Source organism: Hemicordylus capensis, chromosome 1, assembly GCF_027244095.1.
Source record: "Hemicordylus capensis ecotype Gifberg chromosome 1, rHemCap1.1.pri, whole genome shotgun sequence".
Taxonomy (NCBI): Eukaryota; Metazoa; Chordata; class Lepidosauria; order Squamata; family Cordylidae; genus Hemicordylus; species Hemicordylus capensis.
The window spans coordinates 67,247,178-67,266,737 of NC_069657.1; the positions used below are offsets into that span (position 1 = coordinate 67,247,178).

Consider the following 19,560-nt stretch of genomic DNA (forward strand, 5'->3'; position numbering starts at 1 on the left):
CTTTGGCAGTGTCCAATGGCAAGGTGTATGTGGGCCTATGGGCAACAAAAGTGGCAGATGCAATGGCAGCAGCAAAAGCATGATCCAAAAAGCAAACGTGTGATCCCGTCAGTTAGGGAGTTAGGGATGTGCATGAACTGCTGTTCAAGCATTTTGGGGGAAATTGGGCAGAGAACTTTAAGAAAAAGAAGAGCAGGTCCTTTCCTGATTTCCATTGACCAATGCAGCTTCCTGCTGGGGTGGCATGCATCCCAATAACCCCCCATGTGGTGCCAGAATGCACATGGTGTCTACATATGAGCGAGTGCTGTGTGTGCTGGCACCATGCCAGGGGTTGTTGGGATGAATGCCACCCCAGCAGGAAGCTGCAAGGGGCAGCGAAGAGCAGGTAAGGACCTGCTCTCCTTTTTCTTAAAGTTCTCTGCCCAATTTCCCCCAAAGTGCTTGAACTACGGTTCAAACCACTCTTCATGCACATCCGTTAAGAGCATTCTAATAAGAGCATTCTAACATGTTTGCAGGCTAGGAGGAGACCTACCAACAGGCTCCTCCAGCAGTTTCCTGATGTCTTCAAGAATTACTGCTTCTGACAACACATGAATATTAGTTATAATTAGGTTATATCAGGGTGGTGTTTTCCTGTATGCTCCATGACAAAGGATGTTAAAAATAAAGGAAGATTGCAGAGCAATTACCTGGACAAAAGAGGAAGGAGAAGGAAATATAACACCCTCTGGCATGGACTCGCTCAGTTCTGATAATGATGGGGAGGAAGAGTTGGGTAGAGCTTGACTCAGCCTTGGGGACTCTTATCAAACTGTAGAATTGGAAAAGGTACAGAAGGGGGCAACTAAGATGATCAGGGGCCTGGAACAACTTCCTTATGAGGCAAGGCTACAGCAACTGGATTTTTTTTAGTTTTGAAAAGAGGCACCTACGGGAGACATGATCAAGATTTATAAAATTATGCATGGAGTAGAGAGAGTAGACAGAAAGAATTTTTTCTCCCTCTCTCACAACACTGGAACTAAGGGTCATCTCATGAAACTGAAGGCCAGGAAATTTAGGATGAACAAAAGAAAGTACTTTTTCACACAATGCACAAGTAATCTATGGAATTCTCTGCCATGGGATGTGGTGATGCTCACTAGCTTGGATGGCTTTAAAGGGGGCTTAGACAAATTCATGGAGGTCTATCAATGGCTACTAGTGTAGTGGCTATAGGCCACTTCCAGCCTCAGAGGCAAGATGCCTCTAAATACCAGTTGCAGGGGAGCAACAGCAAGAATGAGGGCATGGCCTCACCTCTTGCCTGTGGGTTTCTCAGAGGCATCTGGTGGGCCACTGTGCGAAACAGGATGCTGGACTAAATAGGTGTTGGTCCTGATCTAGCAGGGCTATTCTTATGTACAGAGGGAAGAAAGGTGGCATTCTTTTCTCTTTTGTTCCTTAATGTTCAGGCAGAACATAACATTAATTAACATGTTATTATGACACCTGCTTATGTCATTATTTCATTCATTCATTCATTCATTCATTCATTCATTCATTCGATAATGCAATCTGCAAGGGTATTTCCTTGGGTTCATGGCAGGTCTTCTGCAAATGGACCTGAATATTGTCTTTTTAGGAAAACTTTGTCAGAACCACCGTTTATCTGGAATGCATTCAGCGTTTCTCTCCCAAGCAATCATAGGAAATTGTTGAGGTTTGAGTCTAGGAAGTACACTGAAGTAACCCCAAAATGGCAAAGCGAGCAGGCTGGTAACAGAATTAGTCTTGTCAGGGACAGAGCCATCACTGCATGAAGGGGTTCACAGCTGCTATGTGCTATCCTTGTGGCAAGGATTCTGCTCCAAACTGCCTCTGGTGGTAAGTCATTCATCACAGCACCCCTCCAGCCTCCAGGTCCTATGATGACAGCCCATTGGAGTCTGCCGTTGGCCTCCCTGCACACAGGAAGGATAGAACAGGCTTCCAGCCTAGAGCAAGATTGCCTCAGCATCAAGGTTCCTTGGTCTGGTGCAGATCTCCTTGTGGTTTCTGTTGACTTCATGGTGTGATCTTTGGCCTGTTCATGACTGCTTCCCTGCTTGACCCTCTTGTCTTCTGCATCTGGCTTGAACTTTAGCATGTTTTTGACTCCAGTCTCTTGTCTTGACCCTCTGACCTGGTGGATACTCAACTTTGACACCCCCCCCACCTTTGTTCCTTGTTCTCAGATCATGTTTAGACCCTCTGGCTTCTGATTGTCTCCCAGTTTGACCCTTTGCCTGTTCCTGACTTTCGGCGGCTGCTTAGACTAGGGGTGTGCAATTCGGATTTTTGGTGATTCGGTTCGGGACCTGAACTGAATCACCCCTGTTCTGTTTTGTGCCCGAACATGGCCCACTCGAATCACCCTTGATTTGGTTCGGATTCGGATTTAACCCGAATCTGAATACGAATCGATTGGGGGGGAAGGGACCAGGGGAAACATTTTGGGGTGGGGTGGTAGTGCCCAATGGGTGGAAGCTACCACCCCAATTTCAGGAGGATTGGGCAAAGGGCTGATTTTTGGGGGATATTTGATGTTTTAGTGACTTTGGGGCAGTTCAGGGACATAGCATGGGATCTGGGCAAAAAGAGTGGGGTGGGGTGGTAGTGCCTAATGGGTGCAGGCTACCACCCCAATTTCAGGGGGATTGGGCAAAGGGGTGATTTTTGGTAAATTTCTGAAGTTTTCATGTCTTTGGGGCAGTTTGGGGCAGATTGGGGCAGAAAGTGGGGCCTGGGGCAGAAGAGTCAGGTGGGGTGGTAGTGCCTAATGGGTGGAGACTACCACCCCAATTTAAGGGGGATTGGACAAAGGGGTGATATTTTTGGAATTTTTGAAGTTTCTGTGTCTTTGGGGCAGTTTGGGGGCAGAAAGTGTATCTGCCCCAAAAGAGTGGGGTGGAGTGGTAGTGCCTAATGGGTGGAGGCTAACACCCCAATTTCAGGGGGATTGGGCAGAGGGCTGATTTTTTGGGAATTTTTGAAGTTTTGGTGTCTTTGGGGCAGATTGGGGGCAGAAAGTGGATCTGCCCCAAAAGAGTGGGGTGGGCTGGTAGATAGTGCCTAATGGGTGGAGGCTACCAGCCATCCCCAATTTCAGAGTGATTGGCCAGAGGGCTGGATTTTCTTGATTTTCTGAGGTTTTTCTTCATAAAGTGCAGTGTGGCAGATTGATTCATTCAATATTCATAGTAAGTGAGAGTGTGAAAAAAGTGAAAGTGGGGTCATGAGAGTTCTTTACTTGAAAAAAATCTCATTTGCTATCATTGAATGAAAATTCACACCTCAGAAGTTTTTCTGAAGGGATGTTATTCCCTTATTTTCTGAGGTGTGAATTCTCATTCAATGATAGCAAATGAGATTTCTTTCAATTAAAGAACTCTCATGACCCCACTTTCACTTTTTCACACTCGCATTTACTATGAATATGATGAATGAATCAATCTACCACAAAGCACTTTATGAAGAAAAACCTCAGAAAATCAACAAAATCCAGCCCTCTGCCCAATCCCCCTGAAATTGGGGTGTTAGCTGCCACCCATTAGGCACTACCACGCCACCCCACCCTTTTGGGGCAGACACACTTTCTGTTCCCAAACTGCCCCAAAGACACAAAAACTTCAAAAATTCCCAAAAAATCACCCCTTTGTCCAATCCCCCTGAAATTGGGGTGGTAGCCTCCACCCATTAGGCTCTACCACCCTACCCCACTCTTTTTGCTCAGATCCCATTCTATGCCCCCGAACTGCCCCAAAGTCACTAAAACTTCAAAAAATCCCCCCAAATCGGCCATGAGCCGAATCACCCGAATTTTTCAGCCCCGAAATTCGGGTGATTTGGCTCGGCTCTGAAAAATATCGGGGGACATCGGGGGGGATTCGGTTCGGCCCCGAATCACCCAAAATTGCTCATTTCGGCACAGATCGATCTGTGCCCGAAATTTTTTGCACATCCCTAGCTTAGACCCTCTGGCTTCCAACCATTTAATGGACTTGATTCCTGGCATTTTTTCCTGGGTGTCCCAGTCTTGGCATTGTATCCCATACCAACTGCTGTCCATGGCTTAGCCTCTCTGACACTATGTGAGAGTGAAATGCATCTCACATAATGATGCATTTGGTGTCACTTGTAGCTTTGCTACAAATGCTTTTGTTGTGCTTAACTTTTTTCACCTTTATGAGAACCTTTTCATAGGAACATAGGAAGCTGCCATATACTGAGTTAGATCCTTGGTCCATCTAGCTCAGTATTGTCTACACAGCCTGGCAGCGACTTCTCCAAGGTTGCAGGCAGGAATCTTTCTCAGCCCTATCTTGGAGATGCCAGGGAGGGACCTTGGAACCTAGATGCAATTCCCAGAGCGGCTTCATCCCCTAAAGGGAATATCTTACAGTGTTAGTCTCCCATTCATATGCAACCAGGAACATCATTTCAGATGTTCCTTTTCTTAAAGAATTTATTGAGGCTAATTGCCTATCCTTTGCTGCTCATCATTATAGAGGTAATAAATGAATCATCAAGGCTCAAAACTTAGACTCATCAAGTCATCTTCACCCCACCCCAGGAGTCTATCTTGTTAGGATTTGCAGAATTTGGCCTCACAAAGCTGCCAGTAGGGGTCTGTCAACAGTGACAGAAATTTGGGCTCATCAAGCTGCCCTCCTTCCTCTGTGGTAGAAGAGTCTGGTTTGTCAGATGCAGCAAGGAAAAGTGTTTGTGAATAGCCCCAGTTAAGGGCTTTTGCCTACGTTTTCCTCATGGGGATAATCACTCAGACCAGCAACCTCCAGAGGCTTCCACCCACACACTCCAATGGCTTCCTCAGTTATTCATATTCCATATGGATGCTAACTCACTCTTTTCTTGAGTGAGGCACATCTTGTATCCATGTAGGTTATACAGGGTCCAAGTACCGGCTGATCTAGGGAGCCTTGGCCTCTGATGCAAGTCCATTAAAATGAAGGGAAAATTGATGCTACATTATGGATAATTATTAAAGGTGTTTATACAGATATTTTCCTATATTTGTATAGTTAACGGTAGAACAGAATAATCAACATTTTTAATAAGAAGCAGGCCTGGCCCTCTTCTAGTATAGGGGAGAGAGGTAGAGACATACATACTTCTACAGGAAACTTCTAGGACTTGTAGTTTGAGAGCTAGAGAGAGTTTTGTCATCCATTGTGACATACTTTCTCTAGAACTATACATGCCAGGGTTCCTTGGGTCCTAACAATAGGGTATGGCAGCAGAAGGGAAGGGCAAGCACCATAACTATCAGGGACATTGGGATCCCAGAAAATGAGGAATTTTCTGGGATCCCTACAAATAGGATTTACAAGCCCCAGAGGATACACAGTAATTGAGTTAAGCCTCTGTTTTCCAGAGCACATAGTTTTCTAGAAGGAAGGGAGTAGCATCTAAAGGGCATTTGTCATGCATGTATAATTTATATAGGGCCAGTTTGGACAATATGTCCACTGGCCCCTTGCATCACATGGAGGAGGAGGATGTGAGCAAATATCTTCTCTCATCTTGTGCATCATTCCACTGCTGCATAATTGTGAGGGTCAGTTTGTCCAGTTTGTATCTGAGCACCTTAGAAAAGGAATACTGTTCAGCCACTATTGTAGTGATTCCTCCTTCCTGAGACAACCCTGTATTTGCAGCAAAGAGAATTCTTATAACTAAGGATGGCTGAACCCTCCCTCCTTCATCTTGAAGGAGCCCCTGGTGGCGCAGTGGTAAAACTGCCTCCCTGTAACCAGAAGGTTACAAGTTTGATCCTGACCAGGGGCTCACGGTTGACTCAGCTTTCCATCCTTCCGAGGTCGGTAAAATGAGTACCCAGAATGTTGGGGGCAATATGCTAAATCATTGTAAACCGCTTAGAGAGCTCCGGCTATAGAGCGGTATATAAATGTAAGTGCTATTGCTATTGCTAAGTGGTTCAAAAGCTATCCATCGTTACATCTCAAATTGAAGAGGAAATCAGATATTTGAACCAGCCTGAGGTTTGGAAATTGCTCCCCAAACCTTCCCCATCTGACTCCCACACCTCAAACATGTACTCTGCCCCACCATTTACTTACTAAGGGAGAGGCAGCAGTTTCTCCCTTAGAATAATTGAGGAGTAGATCCTGACAGGTTTTGAGTAAAACTCTTTTTCAGGGGACTATAACATTAGTAACAATAAAGATAAAAAGGAACAATTATTAAAGGAACTATATAAAACTAAAGAGAAATTAAAGAAGATAAAAACATATAAATGTTATGACCTTATAAACCTCAAGTACAAAGACAAAAGAGGTTATAATAAATAACTTCTTATGAAGGGAGTAACAAGTTAAAACAAATAGCAAAGGTATTTAAACCAAGGTTATGATAAACAACTTCTTACAAACAAACTAACAAGTTCAAACACAGAGATTTAAGCGAATTAAACCACATATTATAATAAATAGCTTCTTACAAACAAACTGACAGGTTTAAACAATGTGGCAAAGATCCTCAAACTAAAGAAACCATGATAAATACAACACATGGAGGCTGTTCTTACAGCAGCCAAGCCCAGACTTAAGCAGCCAAGCCTGGGCTTGCCTGCCCATGAGAACCACTGGGATCCACGCAGATCCTGGCAGTGCTGCAGCACTCAGCCTAGTGCTGAAGCCTGGCTCATAGCCGAGGTTAAGGGCACAAATGCGCCTTTAACCTCGGCTCTGAGATTGTGTGTCAGCGCGAGCTACTTGTGTGTGGTACTTGTGCTTGCAGCTTGTGCTGACACAGAGACAGGAACCTAGAGTACCCATCCCCTGGGGAAATACCTGAATGCACTGTGCTCGGTGCGTGGTACACTGTGGGATTAATGGAGGCCAGGAAGACGAGTCCCAGCCTCTGTTTACCTGAGCTGCTGGGAGCAGTGTGGAGAGTCATCCACGCTGCTCCAAGCAGGGCTGGCCATGTGAGCACGTGGCTTGCATGCTGCACGGACTCAGAGCAGTCATCAGGGAAGGTAGGTTGAACCCTGCCTCCCACCTCCACCGCCTAACCTTGACTCAGATGAGTATAGAAAACTAAAATTAAAATGCAAGAAAAATATAAAAAGTAACTCACAGTGGTTTACAAGGCACAATACTCCACTTCTAAACAACTTAGCTATTCGGTAAAGAAGAAGTCCTCATACTATATAAGAAAGCGGCCTCAGTGCAGCGATGTTGGCGATGGAGGAGGCTTTCCCTTGCCTTCAAGGCAAGATCTGAGCAGCTGTGCCTGTGCAACCTCTCTCTTCCATTATGGACGGGGTGATTATTTTCTATAATACAGTTGGTGCCTTCAGACCGCTGGAACTTACAAGTTATGGAACTCAAGGACTTGAGTTGGGATATGTGCAGTTATTAAAGTTCTTCATTGATATTGTTGTATTAGTTGGTTCTACTGTTATTTACACCTTGTAACTGTAGTTGGGATAGTTGGCAGAGACATGGGGCCAGGAGAAGGAGAGGAAGGCAGAGAGTAGCCAATTTTAAAATCTCGTCTCCGGGCCCGCTCCAACCTTGGTACGCCCCTGGTAAGGAGACCACAGGTCTATGGACTAATGAGCGAAACAGCAGACCATGAGTAAAACACAATGAAATTAACTTAACCCTTACAATGCAGGTTTACAAGATCCAAACACTTAAATACTAAAGATAGAATGAATTATCCATGGAAATACCAAGAATACGAATAGAACAAAATACCTTGCTGACCATACAGAAACAGGTGTAACTGCACTAACAGAATTTTATTAACATTGTAAGATCAAGATCCTCATTGAGGCCCTTTGGGGCTAGGCAGTTCAATCTAAGTATCCATCTAGCCTCTTTTAACAACAAACTCTTGTCAAGACATGAGAGTATATGTTGTAGAGCCCAGGATGACAGGATCATTGAACAACATAAACTACAGAGGCAGAATTACACATGGTAAAGTGATGTAAAGCGTAAATCTTTTGGACAACAGGATTTGTAAATTCATAACGTTTAGAAGTGTAACAGCAGTATATACAATTTCTGCAAATGAAATGTCCTTGGGGACTGGGGGACTAGATTCAGATATGGGAATTGACTGTTCTATGGAGAAGAAGGTATCACTTTGGACAAGCCAATTAGAAATGTTTCTCATATGACTTACAAATTCCCTTTGTAGACCTGGTGGCTATATGGTTAAATGGAAAAGTACATACTACTTTATTGCAGTTATCATAACTGGATTTCTGATGCATTAGTGTCTCTCTTGTTGATGAGTAGCTCTAACTCTGGCTTGTTGTATAACCAGTAGAGGATAACCTCTACATATAAGGTCTCTCTGTAACTTGTCGAATTCTGCAAGAAAATCACATCCTAAAAAGCACTTCCATTTGACTTAAAAATAAACCATACGGTAAATCATATCTGACACGTTTGGAATGACAGCTATCAAATCTAAGCACAGTATTGCAATCTCTAGTTTTTTAATACAGAGAAGTATGTATCTGTTAACCTGACCTTATGACCAGTACATCTAAATAATGAAGCTGGAAAGAATCAGCCTGTAGGACAAACTGGATACTGGTATGTCTATGATTGATCCTTGAATGAAATTCATGAAGTGGTTGCAAGTTGCCCTTCCAAATAAAGAAAATATCATAAATGAAGCGGCACCAGAATAAAATAAGATCAGATTATTTATATGATTGCCACAACGCACGTACCTCCGGAGCCGTTCCTCCTGATGGCAGGGCCTCAGAGTGTTTGTGGGGGGTGTTATTGCTCACCCAGTTCCTCTTCCTCTGGGCTCCTTGGGGTCACCATGGCAGTCTCTCACTGGAGGCCTCCACCACTCGCCCTCCAACTGCCCCTCATCATCAGCCATGTCGACCTTAAATTTTTCTGGCAGCTCACGCAACCCCTCCCCACTTAATTGGGCATCTGCCCTGCTTTATTAAGCCCTTCTGATCCACATTCCCAGCCCATTCTTCCCTCCACCCACTCTCGTCCCCTTCCTTCCCTGTGAGGTGCCTTGCTGACATCATCTGGAGGCACCTCGCTACCAATGTGCTGGCCTGGCTGCTTCCCGAGAGCTCCCTGTGGTTGCAGCCATGCCATCTTACTCCTGGAGGGCCGCACCACTCATCCCTCTGCGAGCTCTGGCCCAGTCCCGACCCCGACAACCGCCAAGACGCCCAGGCCAGTAAGGATGGCAGGTCTGCCTGCTGGACAAATATATTTGGACTCAAAAGATCCTATAAATAAATTGACTACCTCTGTGGCCATGGGAGAACTCATTAGAGGTGTGCATGGGACCATTCTGGAAGGTTTGGTTCAAATTTGAACTGAGTTCAAACCAAACCACTGGTCTGCGAACCATTTTGTTAGAACCAGCCAGAAGTTTGGTATGTACATTCAAACTGGGTTGAAACAGTTCAACCTGGTTTGGGATGCTTATAAAGGGGAATCCTTACCAGATTCCCCTTTACAAGCATCCCGGTTGAACCTGGCCCAGTTTGGTTCAAACCCAGACTGGCCCCCTTTTGTGGGGACCAGTTCAGTTCCAGCTCAAACTGGTTGAACTAAGCTGGTTCAAATCAAACCATTTCTGCACACTCCTAGAGTCTATGGCAATAACTTTATTCTGCCCCCCCCCCCAAAATTGTTGAAAGATAAATAGTTCTTAAACAAGACAATTTCAGCCAATTCCACATGGAATGAGTAGGTGGCCTACATTCATTTCTAAGATTAAGAGTATTCTCTATAACTTGCATGGCCTCATCTAACAGAATTCAGGTATATAAACAGAAAACATCCACAGTGGCCATAATTGCTTTATTGGGGCATGATTTTTCATATTTTTCATCCTGAACTCTACAACATATACCCTCATGCCCTGACAAGATTTTGTTGTTAAAAGAAGCTAGATGATGTGGAAGAAACAAAGTTTCACAAATGTAATTGTTTGCCTTCAATCAGACTTTATTAGAGTTTCTATATATACTTCAGCTGAAAGTGAGGCAAGAGAATTATCAGCAGTCAGGCTGCTGCTAGGCTCAAGGCCAAGAACAGAGTTTCTCTCTCATATTTATGCTGATGACAATCTACTTCTCCATATCATCAGGAGATGGCATAACCTCCTTAAATGCCTGCCTGGAAGCAGTAATGGGCTGGATGAGGGAGATTAAACTGAGACTGAATCCAGATAAGACGGAGATACTTATTGTGCGAGATCAGAACTCCAGAAACGATTTTGATCTACCTGTTCTAGATGGGGTCACACTTCCTCAAAAGGAAAGGGTATGCAGTCTGGGATCCACACCTCTCCCTGGTATCTCAGGTTGATGCGGTGACCAGAGGGGCTTTCTATCAGTTTCGGCTGATACCCCAGCTGCTTTTCTTGAAATGAATGACCTCAAAACAGTGGTACATAGTCTCCAGACTTGACTTCTGCAATGTGCTCTATGTGGGGCTGCCTTTGTACATAGTCTGGAAACTTCAGTTGGTACATAATGTGGCAGCCAGATTGGTCTCTGGGTCATCTTGGAGAGACCATACCACTCCTTTGCTGATAGAGCTACTCTGGCTACCAATAGGTTACCAGGCAAAATACAAAGTGCTGGTTATAACCTATAATAACCCTGGGTATTTACGAGAATGCCTTCTTCATTATGAGCCCCACACGGGGATGGGTCTTCTCGGTTGCTGCCCCGAGATTGTGGAATGCGATCCCTACTGAAATATGATCCTCCCCTTCTCTGGCAATCATTTCTCATGATCTGGACGTTGTGGCTCTGTTAATGCAACCCAAGAAAGAATTAGCATTTTTAGCAGATGCATCACACAACTAGCTCATGTTCACATCTACTACTGTCAAGGCAGGTATCCCCCATACTGTACTTCTCCATTTTATTTTTCTTAACTTAAGTGCAGGACTTTATATCGTCACTGCTGATCTTCATCCTTTGACTAATGTTTGAACCTTTTCAGTTCGTTATGAATCTTGATTCTGCCTTCTAAGATGTTAACTATCCCCTCTAGATTTGTGATCTGCAAATCTGATAAGTACATATTTTACTCTACTCCCACATCAGAATCATTTATGAATATATTAAACAGCCCAGTGCCCAGGATACAATCCTGTGGCACTACACATGATGCCTTGCTCCAAGATGATGTGGAACCATTAATGACCCATTTCAGACTGGCTTTCATGTGGGCTATGAGGTTGAGACTGCCTTGGTTGGCCTGATGGATGATTTCCAACTGGCTATCGACAGAGGGAGTGTGACTCTGCTGATCCTTTTGGATTTCTCTGAGGCTTTCGATACCATCGACCATGGTATTCTTCTGGACCGCCTGAAGGAGGTGGGATTGGGTGGCACTGTTTTACAGTGGTTCTGCTCCTACCTCTCTGATAGATCCCAGATGGTGTCACTTGGAGACTGTTGTTCCGCTAAGTGAGAACTGAAGTGTGGAGTTCAACAAGGTTTCATACGGTCTCCAATGCTCTTTAACATCTACATGAAACCGCTGGGAGAGATCATCAGGAGGTTTGGTGCTGGGTGTTAATATGCTGATGACAACCAGATCTACTTCTCCATGCTGACCTCATCAGGAAATGGCATATCTTCCCTTAACGCCTGCCTGGAAGCAGTAATGGGCTGGATGAGGGATAACAAACTGAAGTTGAATCCAAATAAGATGGAGGTACTGACTGGGGCGGGGGGGGGGGGACAGGACCTGAGAGGTGGTTTAGATATGCCTGTTTTGGATGGGGTTACACTCCCCCTGAAAGACCAAGTACGTAGCTTGGGAGTGTTCCTGGACCCAAAGCTCTCCCTGGTTTCTCAGGTTGAGGCGGTGGCCAGGAGCACTTTTTATAAGCTTTGGCTGATTCTACAGTGACATCCATTTCCAGAGGTACATGACCTTAAAATAGTGGAACATATGCTGGTAACTTCCAGGCTTGACTACTGTTATGCACTCTATGTGGGGCTGCCTTTCTTGCATAGTCCAGAAACTACTGTTGGTACAGAATGTGGCAGCCAGATTTCTCTCTGGGACAACATGAAGGCACCACATAACACCGGTTTTGAAAGAAATGCACTGGCTGTCGATATGTTTCTGGGTGAAATACAAAGTGCTGGTTCTTACCTTTAAAGCCCTTAATGGCTTCATTGATTGAGTGATTGAGTGATTGATTTAAGTGCCGTCAAGTTAGTGTTGACTCTTAGGGACCACATAGATAGATTATATCCAGGATGATCTGTCTTCAACTTGGCCTTTAAGGTCTCTCAGTGGTGCATTCATTGCTGTCGTAATCGAATCCATCCACCTTGCTGGTGGTCGTCCTCTTCTCTTTCCTTCAACTTTTCCCAGCATTATGGACTTCTCATGGGAGCTGGGTCTTCACATAATGTGTCCAAAGTATGATAGTTTGAGCCTGGTCATTTGTACCTCGAGTGAAAATTCTGGATTGATTTGTTTTATGATCCATTTGTTTGTTTTTCTGGCTGTCCATGGTATCCTCAAAAGTCTTCTCCAGCACCAAAGTTCACATCCATAGAGTGTCACAAGGAAAACCATTGTCTGAACGATTCTAATCTTTGAAGGTGTAGACATGTCACAGCATCTAAATATCCTTTCCAAAGCCTTCATTGGAACCCTACCAAGTGCTAGTGTGTGGCGTATTTCTTGACTGCTGGATCCTTTACCATTGACGGTTGATCCTAAAAGACAGAAGCAATCCACCACTTCACTGTCTTCATTATCAATTCTGAGGCTGGTTGCTGTACCCATTGTCATTAGTTTAGTCTTCACAATTAATTGTAGTCCCATTTTTTCACTGTGCTCATGACTTTCATTATCAGAGCTTGCAGATCATCTGCATTCTCAGCTATCAGAGTGGTTTCATCTGCATAGTGCAGGTTATTGATGTTTATTCCTCCAACTTTAAAACCATCTTCCAGTCCAGCTTCTCTCAATATATGTTCAACATATAAATTGAATAGAGAAGGAGACAGTATATAGCCTTGCCTTACTCCTTTGCCAGTCTGGAACCAATCTGTTTCACCATGTCCTGTCTGGACTGTGGCTTCCTGTCCTGTGTATAGGTTTCTCAAGAGAACAATGAGATGTTCTGGGATGCCCATTTTCCTAAGGATATTCCACAACTTGATATGGTCGACGCAATCAAAGGCTTTTCTATAGTCAATAAAGCACATATTGACTTCTTGCTGGTATTCTTTGGCTTTCTCAACTGTCCAGCGTGCATCAGCGATTATGTCTCTTGTTCCTTGCCCTTTTCTGAAATCAGTTTGAAGGTCTGGCATTTCCCTTTCCATGTAGGGCTCTAATCTGCGTTGGATGATCCTGAGCATTATTTCGCTAGCATGTGAAATTAAGGATATTGTGTGATGGTTTGCGCAATCTGTTAAGTCTCCTATCTTTGGTATGGGTATGTAGAGTGAATTCTTCCAATCTGTTGGCCACTGTGTCATTCTCCAAATTTGCTGGCATTGTTTGGTTAATGCCTTGATTGATTCTTCTTCTGTTGCCTGCCATATCTCTGTAGCTATTCCATCAATTCCAGTAGCTTTACGACTTGATAATGACCGAAGTACTGATCTAACTTCATCTCCCCGTACTAGAGGTTCTTGCATGTAGGGAATATCTCCTAGAGTATCTTGGATGTTGATGTCCCTGCTGTACAGATTTTCAGTATACTCCTTCCAAGATCTCAAGATCTTTAAAGATGCCCTTGTAATACTGCTCCTTGTCTCTTCTAACAGCTTTCTGAAATTCCCTGTTAAGTTCCTTCCTGAGGTCTTTATCTTTCTTGACTTTGGCTTCTCTCCTCTTCTTGGCAATTTCCATCATCTCTTTTGACATCCATTTTGCTTTCTTCCGTTTCTTGGTTTTTGACAGTCTCTTTTCACATTTGTCCTTAACAACTTCTTTGACTTCATTCCACAGTTCCTCTGGTTCCCTATCAATGAGGTTCAGAACTTCAAAGTGGTTCCTGACGTTCTCCTTGAAAATGGTGGGTACATTCTCAAGATCATATTGTGGAAGCTGGATAGCTTTGTTTTTCCGCTTTAGCTTGACTTGGAACTTGCACATGAGCAGTTCGTGATCGGTTCCACAGTCGGTCCCTGGCCACGTCTTTGCTGTTATAAATGAGCTATTCCACCCCGTTGCACCAATAATGTAATCAGTTTGATTTCTGTGTACTACATCTGGTGATGTCCATATGTATAGGCACCACTTTGGTTGTTTGAAGAATGTGTTGGCAATGAAGAGATCATTGGCTTGGCAGAAACTAATAAGTCATTCTCCTGTGTCGTTTCTGTTTCCTAGGCCATATAGGCTGACTGTGTTCTCCTCCTTACCATTTCCAACTTTGGCATTCCAGACTCCAATCACCAGCATCACATCTTGCTTGCACGTTCTGTCAATTTCATACTGGACTTGAGCATAAAACTCATCAACTTCCTCTTCTTCTGCATCAGTCATTGGGGCATAGACTTGAAGAACTGTCATGTTAAAGGGTTGTCCACAAAATCGAATTGATATTAGTTGGTCACTGACCACATTGTACCCAAGTACTGTCATTGCTATATCCTTCCTGGCTATGAAAGCAACACCGTTCCTCCTTTGGCTTTCATGTCCCGAGTAGTAAACGGTATGATTTTATGACTGAAAGTGTCCCATTCCAGTCCATTTTAATTCACTGATGACCAAGATGTAAATCTGTAGTTGATTCATTTCATCGTTCTCTGTGTCGAGCTTTCCCATATTCATGCTTCTTACGTACCACATTCCCATTATCATTCTGTCTTTGCAGCTTTGGATTTTCTTTTCCCAAAGAAAATCCAAAAGGCTTTAGTCTGACCACGTCATAAACACTATTGGTACTCTGAGAGATCCTCAGCTCTTCCTCAGTAGCATGTTGAGTACCATCTGACCTGAGGGTCCCATCATCCAGCACTACATCGACAATCATTCCATTTTGTCTATCCATGTGGTTTTCTTGGTAAAATACAGGAGTGTTTTACCACTGCCTTCTCCCATGCAGTATGAAATAATGCCTTTGTCATTGTCACTGAAGTGATCATCTGCCTCCAGCACCTTCCTGTATCGCTGCTGTCCAATATAGGTGACTGCTTGCTTTAGTGGGGCAGCTGGGATGACCTTTACGCTTTGCATAACCCTACTAGGAGTATACCTCCCAGGAACACACACACCCCGCCACAATGAAGCAGCATAACAGGACTTGGGGGGGGCGGGTAATGGCATATGTCCAGGCTATTTAAGAGAAGGCCTCTTTTGTCATAAACCCTGCCGCCTGTTACAATCTTCTGGGGAGGTCCGGTTATGGATGCCATCGGCCCGTTTGGTGGTGACCCATGACCGGGCTTTCTCTGTGGCTGCCCCAGGGCTTTGGAATATGCTCCCTACTGAAATAAGAGCATCTCCTTCTCTGTTTGTGTTCAGGAAGAACCTCAAGACCTTCCTGTTTTCTCAGACATTTAATTAGAATTAATTTTAATAATTTTAAAAACTTGTTTTAATATCCATTTTATTCTATTATTTTTTATTGTCATGTATTTTAATCTGTAAATTTAAAATATTTTAAATTTTATATACCACCTAGAGATGTGCATATCAGGTGGTATAGAAATAGATAGATATATAGATAGATAAAATTGAATGAGCAACCGCTGATTACAATTGTTCAACCAGCTGTGAATCCATCTAACAGTAGTATCATTTAGCCCACACATTATCATCTCAACAAGGATATTATAGGAGATTCTGTCTAATGCTTTGCTGAACTCAACATTATGTTCACACATTTGTGTGATCTAAACTAGTAACTCTATCAAAAAGAGTGATAAGATTAGTCTGCCCTGATGTGTTCAAAACCCATCCTGGCTTTTAATAATTGCCACATTCTTTTCTAAGTGCTCACAGACGTGTGTTTTAGGATCTTGCCAGGTATCAGTGTAAAGTTGATTAGTCTCTCATTTTCTGGATTCCCCTCCCCACCGTTTCTTGAAGATAGGAATGTTTGCTTATGTCCAGCATCTCACTAGAGTTCTCAAAGGTGATAGAAAATGGCTCTGAGATCATCTCTGCAAGTTCCTTTAATACCCTGTTATGTAATTCTTCTAGCCCTGGAGGCTTACATACATCTTAAGTAGCTAGGTGTGTCCTTGCCATCTCTTTACCCATTGTGAGCTATGAATCCCTCATTTCTTTGTTGGTACAGTTGCTACCTTATTAGGTAACCCTAGTTTCCCTTGTGGGAGAAGACAGATGCAAAAAAGGAGTTAAGCAGCTCTGCTTTATTTCACCATCTCCAAGCAACATCCATACTGAGGAAGAAGGATTCTAGGGGGAAATGTTAATCCCCTTGTAATATAAGGAACAAAGAACAGAGCTTCTTAAAAGAATGGACATTAGTTTAAAAAAATGTAACAGCAAAAGTATTCCTTTTGTTAGGAGAAAGAGCCCGTTGGCATAAAAAGTTGCTATCTGAAGGAAACAATTTGAATTTAAAAGATGAATGGTCTGCTGCTACCTTTACTTCTAACCATGCTCCAGTAGCCCATTGACCTCTGTGAACCTGCATTTTGTCAGAGCACCTAGAATCATTCTGAAGAATTCCAAAGCTGGTAGAACACCATGTCTTGTGGAGTTCAGCTCCTGCCATTGCCTAAAACAGGTCTGCTCAACTTAGGTGCCCACCCCACCCCGCTGCTTTTGGACTACAACTCCCATAATCTCCAGCCACCATGGCCAATAGCCGGGGTTATGGGAACTTTAGGCCAATATCTGCAGAAGGAATGAAGTTGAGCAGCCCTGGCCTAAAACCATAAAGATATGAGTAGAAGCATCTTGTTTAGAAAAAAGATTTAAGATAGGCTTTTCAAGCATTTTGTATCCCTAAAATTATCCCTGCTATTTGGGCAGAGGCACCTTTCAAAGTGGTAGTTTCCTTATATTTAGAAGGGAAAGAGAGTTTCAGGTTTTTTGGCAAGTTTGTGAGCCCTTTGTAGGAACCATTTTCTCACATCTTTTCCCTAAAAGCAATATATGCATTTTAATCATAATATTAATAGATTAATTCAAAATAGGATAACATGTACATATGTAATGACAGCCAATAATATCTCCTTTTTAACCATAGGGAAATGGATACAGCCCAACACCACTTGATCTTTCAAACGTTGTACTCTCCAGAGAACTCCAGGTTTGTATTAAAACAGTCAAAAGAATATAACTTCCAAAAGCCACTCACCTTTAAGGAAGATCAAGAGTGGCTAACAAGAATGTGTGAATGGCCTCATGTTCTGAAAGTACCATGGGAGCCCCTGTTGCATTTCTCCTTCCTATCCTGTTGATGTTTTGTGAGAAACCCTAAATCTCATGGAGCCTTTGCTCTGGCTCCCACTGTCACCAGTATTACTTCTGTCTCCAGGGGGACAATGTTGGCATAGGGATAAGCCAAACTATGGGCTTTCCCCCATATTTTGGTCCCTGGCTTTTTATGCTGCCATGGCATTATTGGTATACCACTGGTGTAACACGAGAAGGGGGCCTTTGTGCTCATCAGTTGTTCAAATTGAATAACATATATTGGTGTATTTTGTGTTCAAATGTGATAAAAATTATCAGTTAAAAATTAGCTAGCATTTTTCAGTGTTAACATGTTTTGAAAATGAAAACTTATAATTTATCTTTATGAAACATTTTAAATAATAATTAATCTCACCTTGCCACCTGTAAAACATCCATATTATATTCTGCTTATGATGGTGAAACTCAGATATCAATTTTCTGAGCTGTGGTGGTGACATGGAATTGTAATGGAAATGGAAATGTGCTCAGGAATCTAAATAACTCATAGTGCAGCGTCTTTGAGGGAAGAGCTCACAGGATGTGGGGAAGCTAAGGAATAGAGAGCCCAGAGATAAGGAGACCAAAGGAAGCAGTTCAGACTAGTAAGCAATGGACTGAGAGAAAAACCTGGGGGAGGGAAAGACTTGAATAATGAGGTTTCATTCTTCAGAATCTGGAGAGGCTGTATGCTCTGGGGAGGGCAGATAGGTTGGTCATTTTTAAAAGTGGCTAAAGGAAGGGGGAACTGTAGACAGTGGTCTGAAAAAGTGAGAACCTGATGAAACAATAGATGTCAGAGACGTACTATTGAAGAAAGGAGGAACCAAGGAGAAAATAGGATTAGGACAAATTTCACATGAGGTCTAGAAACAAGAGGAGGATGCACTATTTGGCAGGAAGAAAGTTGGTAAGCAAGAAACATTTAGAAGACTGGGAACTGTGGTTCCAGAGATTCTCTCACAGGGAATTCTGCCAGTTGTGTTTTCTCCTGTCACTGCATCATTATTACCAGGCAACCATGTGGTAGCTGCAAGGGTCGGAAAACATTGTTGGAAGCAGGGGTTAATTTTACACATTAATTTGAACTAACTAGCCACTGCCAGTTGTTTGGCTGTAGGCTTCTAGTGACTATGAGTGGCATTCAGACCTGCAGCACAGCACCACCACCAGTAGTTACAGTGGAATTCTGTTCCTTTCATGGAAAGAGCTTCCACCTGTAGTGCTACACTACACCACAGGTCTTAATGCTGCCCCATAGTACTAAAAGTCCATTAATGACAGCTGGTTTTAGGAAACCCAGTATGTTGCATTATATACTGTTAAACAGACTTTTTGTAAACAATGTTTATTCTATTTAATATTCCACATTCCCTGTTCTAAAACATGGCAATAACAATCCATAGCAGAGATTTATAATAAATGTTTTAGAAATGCTGTAATATATATTTCTGTGGAATTGTGCTATCTATGTTTCAGAATTCTCTTCCCCTCCCTTTTGACTTTGATCATCCTTTCTTTATTTGGTGGTGATACAGGGAATGGTTGAGGTCGTGGCAGAAAACTATCATAACATTTGGGCTAAAAAGAAGAAAATTGAACTGGAAAGCAAAGGTAAGACTGAAATACTTTGTACAGAATCTGAGATTTGGTAGGGGAGTGAAATCTGAAAATACAGAAAACATTACATAGGTAGCTGCCTGGTATTGAATTATTTCATCTAGCCCAATATTGTCCACTATGGACTGGCAACAGCTCTCCAGGGTTTCAGACAAGAGTCTTTCCCAGCCTTCCTTGAAGATGCCATGGACTGAATCTGAGACTTTCTGTATGCAAAGCAGAGGCTCTACCACAGAGCAAAGGCCACATTCACATTATAAGAGTAGCTTGCCTATTAACATTTTGAAACAATTGTTATAGCAGTAAATGATAATAATAATCTCATCTTTCCATAGGTGGAGGTAGCCACCCATTGTTGGTACCATATGACACTTTGACAGCTAAAGAAAAATCTCGGGACAGAGAGAAAGCACAAGAACTGTTTAAATTTCTTCTAGTTAATGGCATTGCCATTTCTAGGTAAGTTACACAGCTTTGTACAAATAACTTA

General features: G+C 43.0%; 1 protein-coding gene across 23 annotated transcripts in view; it reads left to right on the forward strand.

Annotated features, from left to right (window-relative positions):
• RYR3 (ryanodine receptor 3) overlaps positions 1-19,560 on the forward strand; it is a 644,727-nt gene that overhangs the window by 401,108 nt on the left and 224,059 nt on the right. For all 23 annotated transcript variants that reach the window (XM_053280309.1, XM_053280347.1, XM_053280383.1 and 20 more), the window contains 3 exons: positions 17,242-17,304; positions 18,989-19,064; positions 19,406-19,529. In XM_053280309.1, the coding sequence (XP_053136284.1) occupies positions 17,242-17,304; positions 18,989-19,064; positions 19,406-19,529 (263 nt within the window). The remainder of the gene's footprint in view (positions 1-17,241; positions 17,305-18,988; positions 19,065-19,405; positions 19,530-19,560) is intronic.